Raw genomic sequence first — 20,047 nt, forward strand, 5'->3', positions numbered from 1 at the left:
TGTTTGGTGCCTTGCACACTGACCTCCCACAACAACATGTGTTTCCAGCCCAGTACACACACTGACTCCCCACATCAACACATGTTTCCAGCCCTGTACACACACTGACCCCTCATAACAACACGTGTTTCCAGCCCTGTACACACACTGACCTCCCACAACAACACGTTTCCTTCCCTGTACACACACTGACCTCCCACAACAACACGTTTCCTTCCCTGTACACACACTGACCCCCCACAACAACATGTGTTTCCAGCCCTGTACACACACTGACCCCCCACAACAACACGTGTGTCCTGCCCTGTACACACACTGACCCCCCACAACAACACGTGTTTCCAGCCCTGTACACACATTGACCCCCCATAACAACATGTGTTTCCAGCCCAGTACACACACTGACTCCCCACATCAACACATGTTTCCAGCCCTGTACACACACTGACCCCCCACAACAACACGTGTTTCCAGCCCTGTAGACACACTGACTCCCCACATCAACACATGTTTCCAGCCCTGTAGACACACTGACCCCCCACAACAACACGTGTTTCCAGCCCTGTACACACACTGACCCCCCACAACAACACGTGTTTCCAGCCCTGTACACACACTGACCCCCCACAACAACACGTGTTTCCAGCCCTGTAGACACACTGACTCCCCACAACAACACGTGTTTCCAGCCCTGTAGACACACTGACTCCCCACATCAACACATGTTTCCAGCCCTGTACACACACTGACCCCACCATAACAACATGTGTTTCCAGCCCTGTACACACACTGACTCCCCACATCAACACATGTTTCCAGCCCTGTACACACACTGACTCCCCACATCAACACATGTTTCCAGCCCTGTACACACACTGACCCCACCATAACAACATGTGTTTCCAGCCCTGTACACACACTGACTCCCCACATCAACACATGTTTCCAGCCCTGTACACACACTGACCCCACCATAACAACATGTGTTTCCTGCCCTGTACACACACTGACTCCCCACATCAACACATGTTTCCAGCCCTGTACACACACTGACTCCCCACATCAACACATGTTTCCAGCCCTGTACACACACTGACTCCCCACATCAACACATGTTTCCAGCCCTGTACACACACTGACCCCACCATAACAACATGTGTTTCCTGCCCTGTACACACACTGACCCCTCACAATAACATGTGTTTCCAGCCCAGTACACACACTGACCCCTCACAATAACATGTGTTTCCAGCCCAGTACACACACTGACCCCCCATAACAACATGTGTTTCCTGCCCTGTACACACACTGACCCCTCACAACAACATGTGTTTCCTGCCCTGTACACACACTGACCCCTCACAACAACATGTGTTTCCAGCCCTGTACACACACAGACCCCTCACAGTAACATGTGTTTCCAGCCCTGTACACACACTGACCCCTCACAACAACACACTGACCCCTCAACACTGTTCCAGGGGAGTACGTCCTCATGGTTCAGGATGTCACCAACCCTCCCTTCCTGGGCAAACGCCTGGAGCCAGCCTTCCTCCTGCTGAAGCTGAAGCGGCCCAAGAAAGTCATCGTCAAGAAAAAGAAGTAGGTTCCCCCCCACCCTCCACCTTGCCTTGCCCTCTCCCTGGCTGTTTCTCTCTGATTGCCTTCCTCCAATGCTTTGCCTCCCCGGATCTTACCCCGCTCCACTTGATTGTGACCTTCACCTCACCTTGATTGACCCTACCTGTGACCTATGGCCAGGGTCGTCACACATGACCTCTGTGGTGTTTCCTTGACTGACCCCTCCAACCCTGTCTCATGGTTCTTGTGATGCTTCTGTTAACCTGTGTGACCTTCACCTTGAACTTCAGTGATTTTTAATGACGCCTGTAATAATGTGATTTTTGTTGTTGATTTTTTTTAACTTCTGTTAACCTGTGTGTTGATTTGTTGTTGCTGTTAATGAACATTTTGTTAAGATATTTTCATATATATGTTGCTGTTAATGACATTTTGTTAAGATATTTTCATATATATGTTGCTGTTAATGACATTTTGTTCAGGTATTTTCAAATATACGTTGCTGTTAATGACATTTTGTTCAAGTATTTTCAAATATATGTCTTCATTAACGTTTGACAGTCTCCCCCACACACATCCCAATCAAAAAAGGAAAGATTTACTGGAAATGGTTGTCAGTGAATGGACAGCATGCAGGAAAAATAATAAGTAAAACTGGATCAGCAGTTATCCTACATTGAATGAAAGGTCAGGGTTTTTTTTGGGTTTTTTTTAGTGTTGTGTGTGTGTGAATGTGTGTGTGTGTGAGAGATATGTTCCAGGTATGTTGGGATGCATGAGTGTGTGTGTGTCTGTGTCCATGAGACAGTGTGTGTGTGTGTTTGTGTGTGTGTGTGTGTGTGTGTGTGTGTGTGTGTGTGATATTTTCCAGGTATGTAGATATGCATGAGTGTGTTTGTGTGTCTGTGTCCATGAGACAGCGTGTGTGCGAGGGATGGGATGGGGGTGTTGGGGGTGGGTTGAGGAATGAAGGAGGTGGCACATGTACATGCTTGTCTTTGCATGTGTGTCTGGATGGTTGTGTAAACTATTTAAAACATGTGTCTGGGTGGTTGTGTAAATGATTTAAAACATGTGTCTGAAAGGTTGTGTAAATAATTTAAAACATGCGTCTGGATAGTTGTGTAAATGATTTAAAACATGTGTCTGGATGGTTGTGTAAATGATTTAGAACATGTGTGTCTGAATGGTTGTGCAAATGATTTAAAACATGCGTCTGGATGGTTGTGTAAATGATTTAGAACATGTGTGTCTGGATGGTTGTGTAAATGATTTAAAACATGTGTCTGGATGGTTGTGTAAATGATTTAGAACATGTGTGTCTGGATGGTTGTGTAAATGATTTAGAACATGTGTCTGGATGGTTGTGTAAATGATTTAAAACATGTGTCTGGATGGTTGTGTAAATGATTTAGAACATGTGTGTCTGGATGGTTGTGTAAATGATTTAGAACATGTGTGTCTGGATGGTTGTGTAAATGATTTAAAGCGTGTGTCTGGATGGTTGTGTAAATGATTTAAAGCGTGTGTCTGGATGGTTGTGTAAATGATTTAAAGCATGTGTCTGGATGGTTGTGTAAATGAATTAAAACATCTGTCTGGATGGTTGTGTAAATGATTTAGAACATATGTGTCTGAATGGTTGTGTAAATGATTTGTAAAATGTATCTGAATGGTTGTGCAAATGATTTAAAACATGTGTCTGGGTGGTTGTGCAAATGATTTAAAGCGTGTGTCTGAATTGTTGTGCAAATGATTTAGAACATGTGTGTCTGAATGGTTGTGCAAATGATTTATAATATGTGTGTGTCTGAATGGTTGTGCAAATGATTTAAAACATGTGTTGGAATGGTTGTGCAAATGATTTAAAACATGCGTCTGGATGGTTGTGAAAATGATTTATAACATAATGAAGTGCCTTTATTGTTGTATGTCATTGTACTTGGATCTTGCTGACGCTTACAGAATTGTGTGGCGCCTGCCTGTTCTGTGATATCATTCAGTTTACATTCACAAGATTAGGTGTGATATCAGATTTATGCACGTGTGTGAAGCACATTTTCAGTGTGTTTGACTTTGTTTATTTGTTATTTTTATTTCATTGTTTCTTTTTCAAGGTGTTATGTCATTTTGATGCAGTTTTCCCCGTTTACTTGATGGTAGATTGCCTTTTGCATAATTAACCATAAGTCATCAAAATATTCCAAACAACCTACGCATGGCAATTTGTCAGAAATGTTTTTGTTTGTTGTTTTATCAGTGATCCACAATACAGGCATGGCTGTTTAAAACTGCATGTCTGCTCCAGTAGATTTTGAAATGTGTCCTTGCACAGAGAAGTAGGCATGATTTAGCAGATTATCTGATGTGTGGAGAGTTTGTGGACATGATGGGTAACATCACCTGTGACATGTCTTAATGCTGTCCATATTGTGCGATGATTTGTGACCACCCACCACAAAATGAATTGGATGTCACTTTTTGGTCATCTTTAGTTGTGTGCATTCCTTATGGTATTTTTAAACCTCTAACTGTGAAAACTGAGTTTGATATGACAAGCTCTATTTAACAGTGAAACTGTATTTGATAATACAAGCTACATCCAACTGTAAAATCTGTGTAAGGTAAGACAAGCTGTATCTAACTGAAAACTGTGTTTGATAAGACACACAGTACCTGAGCTGTAACCTGAAGACTTAAAAGGAAAATATTTGAATTAAGATGTCATCACAGCGAGTTTGTAACAGGAAGCATTTAGAAATATTCTTTCTTGAAGTCTCTGTACATAGCATTTTCAAGTGTTTAGATTCATTTTTACATAAAATGTGTTGGGTTTGTTTTCCATTGTAATATTATGTTGTAAGAAAAAAAAGTGACTCTAAAATCAGAATCTACTCAAAAATTAATAATTCCCAAGCCCTGAGTCTATTTTGTGCTGTGGTGAAAACACTGTGAACAGTGACTTTCCGACTCATTTCTTGGTAGAGGCTCGCTCTGTGTGTGCACGTTTGTCCCTTTGTGCTGTGAATAAAAGTGATTGCGCTTGTCCTGTTGTGCTGTGAATAAAAGTGATTGTCCTTGTTCAGTGAATAAAACTGATGGCCTTTGTTCTATTGAGCTGTGAATAAAAGTGACTGTACACTGTTGTTCCACTGTGGTGGTGTGGCTGCCACTGGTGTAGTGGGATGGAGGAGGAGGAAGAAACAGTGAGTGATGATGATAGTGTCAGTTGCTGAATACAAAGAGGAGCAGAATAAAGAAGCCTTATGATTGATGTACTGCTGATGTAAGTATATGTGACGGAGGCTTGGTTCACTGTGTCATTTGTTATTGTGTTGGTTGGCTTGAAGCTCACTCTTCCATTTTTTAAGATGGGTTGATTGTCTTGCCCTGGTTTGGTTTCGTATTGTTTGATTTGTTTTGTTGTAGTGATAATAAAGTTAATGTGGTACAGTTGTGGAGTGAAGATATGAATTAGTTTTGTTTGTGTGTACAGACTACAGAAGGGCGTAGGTACTGTTGTTTTGTACGTGTATTGTACTCAGTGGAAGTTCACGTTCACCATCAGTTGGGAAACTGGTGCGCATTTCATCACATATACATGCTTATGTATGCTTGTGATCATGCACACACTCTAACTCGATCACACTTACACAAACGCTTGCATAAAATGTTTATTTACAGACACATACATTCATACTCATAGAAACACACACACACACACACACACACACACACACACACACACACACACACACACACACACACACACACACGCACGCACACACACGCACACACACACACACACACACACACATACACACACACACAATGTCACACACACATGTGCACATAGATACACACACGCACACACACACACACACACATACACACACACACACACACTGTCACACACACAGTGTCACACACACATGTGCACATAGATATGCACACGCACACACACACACACACACACACACACACACACACACTGTCACACACACACACACACACACACACACGCACGCACACACACACTGTCACACACACATGTTTATACATACATGCACACACACACACACACACACACACACACACACACACACACACACACACACAACACTGTCACACACACACTGTCACACGCACGTGTGTACACATACACGCGTGTGCGCGCACACACACACTGTCACACACACACACACACACACACACACACACATACACGCACACATGCACACACGCACGCACGCACACATGCCATAGTAGACACCATACAGATAGACACCCACACACATACACATATGGCTGTCGTCCTGCAGCTCTCTGCCTTTTCTCTGGGAGGAAACTAATTAGAAGATAATAGAAATGGAAAAGAAGATCTATATATCTGTCTATCTGTCTATCTGTATCTATCAATCTATATATAGATATCTCTCTCTCTCTCTCTCTCTCTCTCTCTCTATCTATCTATCTATCTATATATATGTGTGTGTGTGTGTTTGTGTGTGTGTGTGTGTGTAAGTCAAATAGAGAAGAAGAGACGCAGGCAGGACACACCAGGGAAATATCAGTTCCGCCCCAATAGCAATATTTTGGCCTGGGTGCCTTCATCACTGGTCTAAGAAACACAATGCAAACATTGTATAGATGTATGAATGTATCTGCATATAACCCCAGAAAGTAAGCGGGGATGTGGTGGTTGTCTTGATTGTCCTTCAGTCTAAACAGCGATAACAATGTTCTGTGTCCTTCAGTCTAAACAGTGATAATAATGTTCTGTGTCCTTCAGTCTAAACAGTGATAATAATGTTCTGTGTCCTTCAGTCTAAACAGCGATAACAATGTTCTGTGTCCTTCAGTCTAAACAGTGATATGTTCTGTGTCCTTCAGTCTAAACAGTGATAATAATGTTCTGTGTCCTTCAGTCTAAACAGTGATATGTTCTGTGCCCTTCAGTCTAAACAGTGATAACAATGTTCTGTGTCCTTCAGTCTAAACAGTGATAATCATGTTTTGTGTCCTTCAGTCTAAACAGTGATGATATTCTGTGTCCTTCAGTCTAAACAGTGATATGTTCTGTGTCCTTCAGTCTAAACAGTGATAATAATGTTCTGTGTCCTTCAGTCTAAACGGTGATATGTTCTGTGTCCTTCAGTCTAAACAGCGATAACAATGTTCTGTGTCCTTCAGTCTAAACAGTGATGATGTTCTGTGTCCTTCAGTCTAAACAGTGATAATGATGTTCTGTGTCCTTCAGTCTAAACAGTGATGATAATGTTCTGTGTCTTTCAGTCTGAACAGTGATAATGTTCTGTGTCCTTCAGTCTAAACAGTGATGATGTTCTGTGTCTTTCAGTCTGAACAGTGATAATGATGTTCTGTGTCCTTCAGTCTAAACGGTGATATGTTCTGTGTCCTTCAGTCTAAACAGCGATAACAATGTTCTGTGTCCTTCAGTCTAAACAGTGATGATGTTCTGTGTCCTTCAGTCTAAACAGTGATAATGATGTTCTGTGTCCTTCAGTCTAAACAGTGATGATAATGTTCTGTGTCTTTCAGTCTGAACAGTGATATGTTCTGTGTCCTTCAGTCTAAACAGTGATATGTTCTGTGTCCTTAAGTCTAAACAGTGATGATGTTTTGTGTCCTTCAGTCTAAACAGTGATAATGTTTTGTGTCCTTCAGTCTAAACGGTGATTATGTTTTGTGTCATTCAGTCTAAACAGTGATAATCATGTTTTGTGTCCTTCAGTCTAAACAGTGATGATATTCTGTGTCCTTCAGTCTAAACAGCGAATATAATGTTCTGTGTCCTTCAGTGTAAACAGTGATGATTGTGTTTTGTGTCCTTCAGTCTAAACAGCGATAACGTTCTGTGTCCTTCAGTTTAAATAGTGATAATGTTCTATGTCCTTCAGTCTAAACAGTAATGATAATGTTCTGTATCCTTCAGTCTAAACAGCGAATATAATGTTCTGTGTCCTTCAGTCTAAATAGTGATAATGTTCTATGTCCTTCAGTCTAAACAGTAATGATAATGTTCTGTATCCTTCAGTCTAAACAGTAATGATAATGTTCTGTATCCTTCACTCTAAACAATTATAATGTTATGTGTCCTTCAGTTTAAACAGTGATAATGTTCTGTGTCCTTCAGTCTAAACAGTGACAATGTTCTGTGTCCTTCAGTCTAAACAGTGATAATGTTCTGTCTCCATCAGTCTAAACTGTGTCCTTCGGTCTAAACAGTGACAATGTTCTGTGTCTTTCAGTCTAAACAGTGATGATAATGTTCTGTGTCCTTCAGTATAAACAGTGATGATAATGTTCTGTGTCCTTCAGTATAAACAGTGATGATAATGTTCTGTGTCCTTCATTCTAAACAGTGATAATAATGTTCTGTGTCCTTCAGTCTAAACAGTGATAATGTTCTGTGTCCTTCAGTCTAAACAGTGATGATAATGTTCTGTGTCCTTCAGTCTAAACAGTGATAATGTTCTGTCTTCCAGTCTAAACAGTGATAATGTTCTGTGTCCTTCAGTCTAAACAGTGATGATAATGTTCTGTGTCCTTCAGTCTAAACAGTGATGATAATGTTCTGTGTCCTTCAGTGTAAACAGTGATAATGTTCTGTGTCATTCAGTCTAAACAGTGATGATAATGTTCTGTGTCCTTCAGTGTAAACAGTGATAATGTTCTGTGTCCTTCAGTCTAAACAGTGATGATAATGTTCTGTGTCCTTCAGTCTAAACAGTGATGATAATGTTCTGTGTCCTTCAGTCTAAACAGTGATGATAATGTTCTGTGTCCTTCAGTGTAAACAGTGATAACGTTGTGTGCCCTTCAGTCTAAACAGCGATAAGAATGTTCTTTGTCCTTCAGTCTAAACAGTGATAATAATGTTCTGTGTCCTTCAGTCTAAACAATGATAATAATGTTTTGTGTCCTTCAGTCTAAACAGTGATAATAATGTTCTGTGTCCTTCGGTCTAAACAATGATAATAATGTTCTGTGTCCTTCAATCTAATAAGTGATAATGTTCTGTGTCGTTCAGTCTAAACAGTGATAATGATGTTTTGTGTCCTTCAGTCTAAACAGTGATGATGTTCTGTGTCCTTCAGTCTAAACAGTGATAATGTTCTGTGTCCTTCAGTCTACACAGTGATAATGTTCTGTGTCCTTCAGTCTAAACAGTGATGATAATGTTCTGTGTCATTCAGTCTAAACAGTGATATGTTCTGTGTCCTTCAGTCTAAACAGTGATGATAATGTTCTGTGTCCTTCAGTCTAAACAGTGATAATGTTCTGTGTCCTTCAGTCTAAACAGTGACGATTGTGTTCTGTGTCTTTCAGTCTAAACAGTGATGATGTTCTGTGTCCTTCAGTGTAAACAGTGATGATGTTCTGTGTCCTTCAGTCTAAACAGTGAAAATGTTCTGTGTCTTCCAGTCTAAACAGTGATGATGTTCTGTGTCCTTCAGTGTAAACAGTGATGATGTTCTGTGTCCTTCAGTCTAAACAGTGAAAATGTTCTGTGTCTTCCAGTCTAAACAGTGATAATGTTCTGTGTCCTTCAGTCTAAACAGTGATTATAATGTTCTTTGTCCTTCAGTCTAAACAGTGATAATGTTCTGTGTCCTTCAGTCTAAACAGTGATTATAATGTTCTTTGTCCTTCAGTCTAAACAGTGATAATGTTCTGTGTCTTTCAGGCTAAACAGTGATGATAATGTCCTGTGTCCTTCAGTCTAAACAGCGATAAGAATGTTCTTTGTCCTTCAGTCTAAACAGTGATAATAATCTTCTGTGTCCTTCAGTCTAAACAGTGATAACAATGTTCTGTGTCCTTCAGTCTAAACAGTGATAACAATGTTCTGTCCTTCAGTCTAAACAGTGATATGTTCTGTGTCCTTCAGTCTAAACAGTGATATGTTCTATGCCCTTCAGTCTAAACAGTGATAATAATGTTCTGTGTCCTTCAGTCTAAACAGTGATAACAATGTTTTGTGTCCTTCAGTCTAAACAGTGATAATCATGTTTTGTGTCCTTCAGCCTAAACAGTGATAATATTCTGTGTCCTTCAGTCTAAACAGTGATAATGTTTTGTGTTCTTCAGTCTAAACGGTGATGACGTTCTGTGTCCTTCAGTCTAAACAGTGATAATAATGTTCCCTGTCCTTCTGTCTAAACAGTGATGATGTTCTGTGTCCTTCAGTCTAAACAGTGATGATGTTGTGTGTCCTTCAGTCTAAACAGTGATAATAATGTTCTGTGTCCTTCAGTCTAAACAGTGATAATAATGTTCTGTGTCCTTATAATAATGTTCTGTGTCCTTCAGTCTAAACAGTGATGATTGTGTTCTGTTTCCTTCAGTCTAAACAGTGATAATGTTGTGTGTCCTTCAGTCTAAACAGTGATGATAATGTTCTGTGCCCTTCAGTATAAACAGTGATAATAATGTTCTGTTCCTTCAGTCTAAACAGTGATGATAATGTTCTGTGTCCTTCAGTCTAAACAGTGATAATGTTCTGTGTCCTTCAGTCGAAACAGTGATAATAATGTTCTGTGTCGTTCAGTCTAAACAGTGATGATGATGTTTTGTGTCCTTCAGTCTAAACAGTGATAATGTTCTGTGTCCTTCAGTCTAAACAGTGATAATGTTCTGCAATTTATAGTCAGCCGTTGGAGCTCCAAAGCAGGTAAAATGATCAGATAGATAAATCACCAGTTATCCATGTACAGGTATTGGCCAGCTTTTACCTGACTGGAACAGTATTGGCTTCCTTTTTTCCTACCTTTTTTTAAAAACTATGTAATGGTTTTTATCATCTGTCCTTTCCTGTGCACGTTACTGTGTATCTGCACTGTAGTTACATAAATATAAATTGTCTTAGATATATTGTTTTGAAGAGTAGATAGATATCATATTGTTTTGAAGAGTAGATAGATACCATATTGTCTTAAAGAGGGCACGGATGTAGAATCTTCATGGAAACACAGTTTCCAATTTTTGTTCTATGTACCCGAGAATAATTGAATGTAAACAATGTCTTGTAGAAAAAAGAAAAAGAAAAAAAGAGAATAATAATTATATAACCTTCATTGATAGATGTATAGTTTCTGATCGTTGTATTATATCTAACATAGGATACCAACAATGTAGATATTGCCTTGAAAAGCAGACCGATATAGACTTCATATAAACTGGTCTCTGTGTTATATCTAACATAGAAGAACAACAATGTAGATATTGTCTTGAAAAAAAAAAAATATATATATGGACTCTTCATATAAACAAAGTTCTTTTTTTTTTTACTTTCTTTTTTGAGGGTCTGTTGTTAGTCTGTGTCATTTTCAAAACAGACACTGTCTATCTACTTCACAAAGGTGTGATGCTGAGCCCACTGACATGATGTCAGTCTTGTCTGTGTTGACTTTCAAATTCTTGCTGCTCATCCAGGCCAGCACCTGGTAAATACAATTTTCAATATCAAATAAAGCAGTAGAAAATTCTGTGGGACACAATCATTTACACTGCAGCAGGAAATAGTGAAATGAACATTGACATTGCAGCAGGAAATAGTGAAATGAACACTGACATTGCAGGAAATAGTGAAATGAACAGTGTTGTTGCTGTAGGAAATAGTGAAATGGACACTGATGTTGCATTAGGAAATAGTGAAATGAACGCTGACATTGCAGCAGGAAATAGTGATATGAACGCTGACGTTGCAGCAGGAAATAGAGAAATGAACGCTGATGTTGCAGCAGGAAATAGTGAAATTAATGCTGACGTTGCTGCAGGAAATAGTGAAATGAACACTGACGTTGCAGTAGGAAATAGTGAAATGAACGCTGACGTTGCAGCAGGAAATAGTGAAATGAACGCTGACGTTGCAGCAGGAAATAGTGAAATGAACGCTGACGTTGCAGTAGGAAATAGTAAAATGAACAGTGTTGTTGCAGTAGGAAATAGTGAAATGAACGCTGATGTTGCAGTAGGAAATAGTAAAATGAACAGTGTTGTTGCAGTAGGAAATATTGAAATGAACACTGATGTTGCAGTAGGAAATAGTGAAATGAACACTGATGTTGCAGTAAGAAATAGTGAAATGAACAGTGTTGTTGCAGAAGGAAATAGTGAAATGAACACTGATGTTGCAGTAGGAAATAGTGAAATCAATGCTGACGTTGCAGCAGGAAATAGTGATATGAACACTGACGTTGCAGCAGGAAATAGTGAAATGAACAGTGTTGTTGCATTAGGAAATAGTGAAATGAACACTGATGTTGCATTAGGAAATAGTGAAATGAACAGTGTTGTTGCAGTAGGAAATAGTGAAATGAACACTGATGTTGCAGTAGGAAATAGTGAAAGGAACAGCGTTGTTGCAGTAGGAAATAGTTAAATGAACACTGATGTTGCAGTAGGAAATAGTGAAATGAACACTGACATTGCAGTAGGAAATAGTGAAATGATCAGTGTTGTTGCAGTAGGAAATAGTGAAATGAACACTGACATTGCAGTAGGAAATAGTGAAATGAACACTGTTGTTGCAGTAGGAAATAGTGAAATGAACAGTGTTGTTGCAGTAGGAAACAGAGAATGGAACACTGATGTTGCAGCAGGAAATAGTGAAATGAACACTGACATTGCAGTAGGAAATAGTGAAATGAACAGTGTTGTTGCAGTAGGAAATAGTGAAATGAACACTGATGTTGCAGTAGGAAAAAGAGAAATGAACACTGATGTTGCAGTAGGAAATAGTGAAATGAACACTGATGTTGCAGTAGGAAATAGTGAAATGAACACTGATGTTGCAGTGAGGCCTTGAAATGTCAGTGTCCCTTTTCACTCTTCTCCCTGTGCACCCCAATCGTACTGATGTTGGTATTATCGTCCACTTCCACCTTGCACTGAAAGCACCCCAAAAGTTACTGGCTCTTAGAATGTTGCTTGTGTTACAGCTCAGTGGTGGTGTATCGCTTGTTGTAGGTCTTTGTGTAGCTCTGTGTATTTGTGTGCATGCTTTTTGTGTTCTGGGCTTACAGTGTAGATCTGTTGTGTTTGTGTTTGGGGCGTTTTGAATTTTATTTGAATTTGATGCTTGTGGAGGTGTGGTTAGAGGTGAGTATCTGTTGCAGGCATTGTGCATAAGAGACCAAGGTGTTTTGTGGGGTTTTTGGTGGTTTTGTGTGTGTGTGTGTGTTGGTTTTTATCAGGAGTATATGGTGTAAATCTTGTATCCGCCAAAATAGTCATGTCACATGTGACAGCAGAGCAACAGTAGTGCATAGAATTCATAGTTGACTGCACGAATAAATACTTTTAACTGCAGTTTATAACTGTACAACTTTTTTCCCTTTTCTATTTCTTTCTTCTTAGAATTGATGCAAAAGAATTTTCATTTTGTGTTTGTTTGTTGATTAAATGCTGATGTCTTTTTCATTGTAATCTTTTCACTATCATAGTATGAAACAAAATAATCTTATAAATGTAGATAGCATATAGCTGTCACATAATGTGTATCCACTAAGAAAGAACAGATTTCATTATAGCAAACAGCTGTCTTACAATGTGTATTCACAAAAGTACATATTTCATTTCAATTGTAGGTAGCTAGATCAGGATGAGGAAGGACCTGTGTGACACTGGATCTGTCAGTTGTCCTGTCTCAATCACCATTTAGATTTCAAAGAGCCAATTTTAAGTTAGTGTCTTCATTATTTTTTTCCATTTTTGCAAGTGACTTTTGGTAATGTTCCTGAGTGGTGGTTGGTTTGGTTTTGCACTTGATGATGATGATGTAAATGTAACTACGGATTGTACACTTGATGATGATGATGTAAATGTAACTATGGATTGTACACTTGATGATGATGATGTAAATGTAACTACGGATTGTACACTTGATGATGATGATGTAAATGTAACTACGGATTGTACACTTGATGATGATGTAAATGTAACTACGGATTGTACACTTGACGATGATGTAAATGTAACTACTGATGGTACACTTGACGATGATGTAAATGTAACTACTGATGGTACACTTGACGATGATGTAAATATAACTACTCATTGTACACTTCATGATAATGTAAATATAATTACTCATTGTACACTTGATGATAATGTAAATATAATTACTTATTGTACACTTGATGATAATGTAAATATAATTACTTATTGTACACTTCATGATAATGTGAATTTCACTACTCAGTGTACAGTCTCAACATTAAAGTGAACAAATAAATAGATAGGTGGCAGTCTTGCATCAGCATATATTTTCTAAACTTTTTTTCATTGCCCACAATGATCTGTCCCAAATAGATAATGAAATTCACTTTATTGATCACCAGCAGGGGAAAATTTCATGTCTGCATCAAGAATCACACGGACACCAACAACAAGGAGTTATATACACACACATTTAAAAAAAAGAAAAGAAAAAAAAGATATGAACAGTTAGAAAAAAAAAAGGAAACATAATACCTCTTTGTGACAATAACAACACACTCTACAGTTCTGTGCTAATTGTGTGTGTGTGTGTGTGTGTGTGTGTGTGTGGTGTGTGTGTGTGTGTGTGTGTGTGGTGTGTGTGTGTGGTGTGTGTGTGTGTGTGTGCGTGCTTGTTTTTTTGGTGTTATTTGCAATGAACAGATTAGATGTATGTATAAATTATTTATCATCTTCTGCTTTTCTTAAATTCAAGTGCTATTTTCCAGCTGATTGAGACAGTGAGTGTTGTGTTTCTGTGCAGGTGGGACACAGATCGACACATTGCAGCATCCATGCATTCCCGCATCTACAACAGTTTGGCCAACCTGTGATGTGGGCACAGGGTTATGTTCTTCCTCTGCCCCCCTCACCCCACAGATACCCTCACTCTTCACGCTGCCGTCGTCATTTGTTGTGGTGATGCTGTTCACGCTGCCGTCGTCATTTGTTGTGGTGATGCTGTTCACGCTGCCGTCGTCATTTGTTGTGGTGATGCTGTTCACACTGTCGTCGTCATTTGTTGTGGTGATGGTGTTCACGCTGTCATCGTCATTTGTTGTGGTGATGGTGTTCACGCTGTCATCGTCATTTGTTTTGGTGTGTCACTGTTAATGCTGTCGTCGTCATTTGTTGTGGTGATGGTGTTCACGCTGCCGTCATCATTTGTTGTGGTGTGTCACTGTTTATTTTTGTTGTCATTTGTTGTGGTGTGTCACTGTTAATGCTGTCGTCATCATTTGTTTTGGTGTGTCACTGTTCACACTGTCATCGTCATTTGTTTTGGTGTGTCACTGTTAATGCTGTTGTCGTTGTTTGTTTTGGTGTGTCACTGTTCACACTGTCATCATCATTTGTTTTGGTGTGTCACTGTTAATGCTGTTGTCGTCATTTGTTGTGGTGTGTCACTGTTAATGCTGTCATCGTCATTTGTTTTGGTGTGTCACTGTTTATGCTGTCATCGTCATTTGTTGTGGTGTGTCACTGTTAATGCTGTCATCGTCATTTGTTGTGGTGTGTCACTGTTAATGCTGTTGTCGTTGTTTGTTTTGGTGTGTCACTGTTTATGCTGTTGTCGTTGTTTGTTTTGGTGTGTCACTGTTTATGCTGTTGTCGTCGTTTGTTGTGGTGTGTCACTGTTCACACTGTCATCGTCATTTGTTTTGGTGTGTCACTGTTAATGCTGTCGTCGTCATTTGTTGTGGTGATGCTGTTCACGCTGTCGTCGTCATTTGTTGTGGTGATGGTGTTCACGCTGCCATCATCATTTGTTGTGGTGTGTCACTGTTTATTTTTGTTGTCATTTGTTGTGGTGTGTCACTGTTAATGCTGTCGTCATCATTTGTTTTGGTGTGTCACTGTTCACACTGTCATCATCATTTGTTTTGGTGTGTCACTGTTAATGCTGTTGTCGTTGTTTGTTTTGGTGTGTCACTGTTAATGCTGTCATCGTCATTTGTTGTGGTGTGTCACTGTTAATGCTGTCGTCATCATTTGTTGTGGTGTGTCACTGTTCACACTGTCATCGTCATTTGTTTTGGTGTGTCACTGTTAATGCTGTTGTCGTTGTTTGTTTTGGTGTGTCACTGTTCACACTGTCATCGTCATTTGTTTTGGTGTGTCACTGTCAATGCTGTTGTCGTTGTTTGTTTTGGTGTGTCACTGTTCACACTGTCATCGTCATTTGTTTTGGTGTGTCACTGTTAATGCTGTTGTCGTCATTTGTTGTGGTGTGTCACTGTTAATGCTGTCATCGTCATTTGTTTTGGTGTGTCACTGTTTATGCTGTCATCGTCATTTGTTGTGGTGTGTCACTGTTAATGCTGTCATCGTCATTTGTTTTGGTGTGTCACTGTTCACACTGTCATCGTCATTTGTTTTGGTGTGTCACTGTTAATGCTGTTGTCGTCATTTGTTGTGGTGTGTCACTGTTAATGCTGTCATCGTCATTTGTTTTGGTGTGTCACTGTTTATGCTGTCATCGTCATTTGTTTTGGTGTGTCACTGTTTATGCTGTTGTCGTTGTTTGTTTTGGTGTGTCACTGTTTATGCTGTTGTCGTTGTTTGTTTTGGTGTGTCACTGTTTATGCTGTTGTCGTCGTTTGTTGTGGTGTGTCACTGTTCACACTGTCATCGTCATTTGTTTTGGTGTGTCACTGTTAATGCTGTTGTTGTCGTTTGTTTTGGTGTGTCACTGTTCATGCTGTTGTCATTGTTTGTTTTGGTGTGTCACTGTTTATGCTGTTGTCGTCATTTGTTGTGGTGTGTCACTGTTTATGCTGTTGTCATTGTTTGTTTTGGTGTGTCACTGTTTATGCTGTTGTCGTCGTTTGTTGTGGTGTGTCACTGTTTATGCTGTTGTCGTCGTTTGTTGTGGTGTGTCACTGTTTATGCTGTTGTCGTCGTTTGTTTTGGTGTGTCACTGTTTATGCTGTTGTCATTGTTGTGGTGTGTCACTGTTTATGCTGTTGTCATTGTTGTGGTGTGTCACTGTTTATGCTGTTGTCATTGTTGTGGTGTGTCACTGTTTATGCTGTTGTCATTGTTGTGGTGTGTCACTGTTTATGCTGTTGTCATTGTTGTGGTGTGTCACTGTTTATGCTGTTGTCATTGTTGTGGTGTGTCACTGTTTATGCTGTTGTCATTGTTGTGGTGTGTCACTGTTTATGCTGTTGTCATTGTTGTGGTGTGTCACTGTTTATGCTGTCATCATCACTTGTTGTTGATCACTCTTAATCGCCCACAGCTGGTCATCAGTTTGTTGCAGTTTTTGGCCCACAGACTTTTGTTCAGGTGGAGCAGAGGGTGGTGGTGGGTGGGGCCGGGGGGTGGGGGGGGGGAGGGAGGGGACATCTTGAGTGATTTCACAGTTAATGGAGTTTTTGTTACTGTAGTATCTTTTATTATTATTACTTTTTTAAAATTGGGATAATCAACGATTTATCGGTTGATGTACTTTTTGTATATACATTAGTTTGCTTTTCTTTTCTCTTTTTAAAGTCAGGTGATGTATCAGTTTAATGGTCATTTTGTATACATATCGGTTTACTTTTGGGAGAGGGAGTGTCCATACTTTTTTTTTCAAATATTGTGGTCTATCAGTTTGATATACTTTATATAATTTATATGTATATATATGTATATCAGTGCACTTCAGGCAGGGGGAATGGACTGTGTTGCTGTGCTCCTGTGACTTTTTTTACAGTGCTGTATGCCTGCCAGGCATTTCTTGATACAACATACAGTCTTTCGTTCAGCTGAAGACAGAAATAGATATTGATGCTTTGCCACAGGTTTTACATTTGCTTTGTTTTGTTTGGGAATGTTATGTTAGAAAGTCACTAGTTTTTGTTTGGGGTTGTTGCGTTAGTAAGTCACTTGTCTTGTAAACTTTTGTGCTCTTGACAAGGCCAGTGTGAGTTTGGGTGTCCGGCTGTTTGAGTACAGGTTTTATATATTCTCTTGTGTATTATTTGCTTTTTGAAAAAAACAAACTATTTATTGATATGTTGTTATACATTTACAATAAAAGCAGCATTTACAGTCACCTAATGTATTATGTAGCTGTCCTTCTAACACACCACAACAAAACACAACACAACACAACACAACACACCACACCACACCACACCACACCACATCACACCACACCACAACACAACACAACACAACACAACACAACACACCACACCACACCACAACACAACACACCACACCACACCACACCACACCACACCACAACACAACACAACACACCACACCACACCACACCACACAACACAACACAACACAACACAACCCCACACAACACAACCCCACACAACACAACACAACCCCACACAACACAACCCACACCCCACACACCACACAACACACCACACAACACACCACACCACACCACACACCACACCACACACCACACCACACCACAACACGTGCATTACAGAAGGAAGTTGCTCAGACTTCCCAACTCGGTGTTGACATGTTCACACGTCTGGCTGAGTGATGCAGTTGTCAGACTGCGGTAAGTGGATACATCATCAGTAATGGAGAATATCAATTAACAATCATGTTGAGGAGGAGGGTGGCAGAATGGTTAAGACGCTCAGCTGCCAGTACAGAGAGTCCATGTTGGTGTGGGTTCAAATCCCGCTCTCACCTTTTCTCCCAAGTTTGACTTGAAAATCAAACTGAGCGTCTTGTCTTCAAGATGAGATGATAAACCGAGGTGCCATATGCAGCATGCACATGGTGCACTGAAAAAGAACCCATGGCAACAAAAGTGTTGTCCTCTGGCAAAATTCTGTAAAAAGAAATCCACTGATATATAGGTACACACATATATAAGCATGGGCTCAAGGTCTGACAGGCGCATTGGGTTTTTTGCTGCTGTCAGGAATCTGTCTAGCAGATGTGCTGTAGCATATGTGTATTTGTCCAAACGCAGTGATGCTTCTTTGAGAAACTGAAACTCATCTTGTGTCCATGAAAAGTACAAAGTTTATACAAACTGCAGTAAGTCTGCATATCATCAGTAATGGAGAATATCAGTCAACAATCATCTTTGTGTCCATGAAAAGCACAAACACAATATTTACCTCTTTCAATACTGTTAAAAACCATGATCTTGAACAGGTTTGTACATGTGAATTTTTGCTCAAAGACCTGTAGGCGATATATATTAGACAACTGTTTTTGTCCTGTGTTATATTTATGATTATTTTGTTGTGATACTTTGATTTGTTTATGATTGTACATGAATTTTAGCTCCTAGTCATGTTGACAGAATGTTTATTTCTTTGTGAATCTTCAGAATTCAGATCTGTGGACCCATACGCTCTTGCCTACCAGATACAGTTGGTTATTTATTTGTATTTTTAATGATTTATCTATAAACTCATTTGTTTGGTTATTTTATTTATTAATCAAAATTATATAAATATACTCATTTCTTTGTTAATGTATATATTTTGTTCATTGTCTGAACGTGGATCTGCAGTTTAGTGTTCTTTTTATATCCAGTTTATTCATTTACTTATTTCTGTGTGTCTGCATCACTGTGAGTGTAGTGATTGTGGTGCAGGTGGTATTACTAGATAGATTACCCATGTCATTCATGGGGACTGGTTGATACGGTTACCATGTCATTCATGGGGACTGGTTGATGTGGTTACCATGTCATTCATGGGGACTGGTTGATATGGTTACCATGTCATTCATGGGGACTGGTTGATGTGGTTACCATGTCATTCATGGGGACAGGTTGATATGGTTACCATGTCATTCATGGGGACTGGTTGATATTTTTACCATGTCATTCATGGGGACTGGTTGATGCCAATTGATATGACAGGTAAGTAAACAAGTAGAAAGACTGAGACAATTGTGTTCACCTGTGCTAAGTTGACGGCACCAGTTGATACGACAAGTGAGATAAGTTGATGGCACCATGTTATATGATAAGTGGGTTAACAGGTAGAGTGAGACATTTGGTGTGTTCACCTGTAATGAACTGATGTGACCAGTTGATATGACAGGTGAGTTAATAGGTAGAAAGAGCGAGACATTTGGTGTGTTCACCTGTAATGAGTTGATGGCACCAGTTGATATGACAGGGAAGTTAACAGGTAGAGCGAGACATTTGGTGTGTTCACCTGTAATGAGTTGATGGCACTAGTTGATATGACAGGTAAGTTAACAGGTAGAGCGAGACATTTGGTGTGTTCACCTGTATTGAATTAATGTCACCTGTTGATATGACAGGTAATGTATCAGGTAGAGTGAGACATTTGGTGTGTACACCTGTACTGAGTTGATGGTCACAGTTGATATGACAGGTAAGTTAACAGACAGAAAGAGTGCATTACTGACATTAGTTCCTTGGAATTTTTGGTGTATCTTGTATTTGTGGTTTAAAGACGTTTTGAAAAGAGGAAGAAAAAAAGTGATAATTGGTGTGGCA

At 39.6% G+C, this 20,047-nt stretch overlaps 1 protein-coding gene across 1 annotated transcript in view; it reads left to right on the plus strand.

The window, feature by feature from the left end:
* The window catches only part of LOC143300288 (uncharacterized), a 69,557-nt gene extending 52,337 nt beyond the window's left edge, over positions 1-17,220 (plus strand). The window contains exons 15-16 of the mRNA XM_076613883.1: positions 1,482-1,602; positions 14,351-17,220. Of these exons, the coding sequence (XP_076469998.1) occupies positions 1,482-1,602; positions 14,351-14,420 (191 nt within the window). The 3' untranslated portion in view covers positions 14,421-17,220. The remainder of the gene's footprint in view (positions 1-1,481; positions 1,603-14,350) is intronic.
* The last annotated feature ends 2,827 nt before the right edge of the window (positions 17,221-20,047 follow it).

Source organism: Babylonia areolata, chromosome 26 (assembly GCF_041734735.1).
Source record: "Babylonia areolata isolate BAREFJ2019XMU chromosome 26, ASM4173473v1, whole genome shotgun sequence".
Lineage (NCBI taxonomy): Eukaryota > Metazoa > Mollusca > Gastropoda > Neogastropoda > Buccinidae > Babylonia > Babylonia areolata.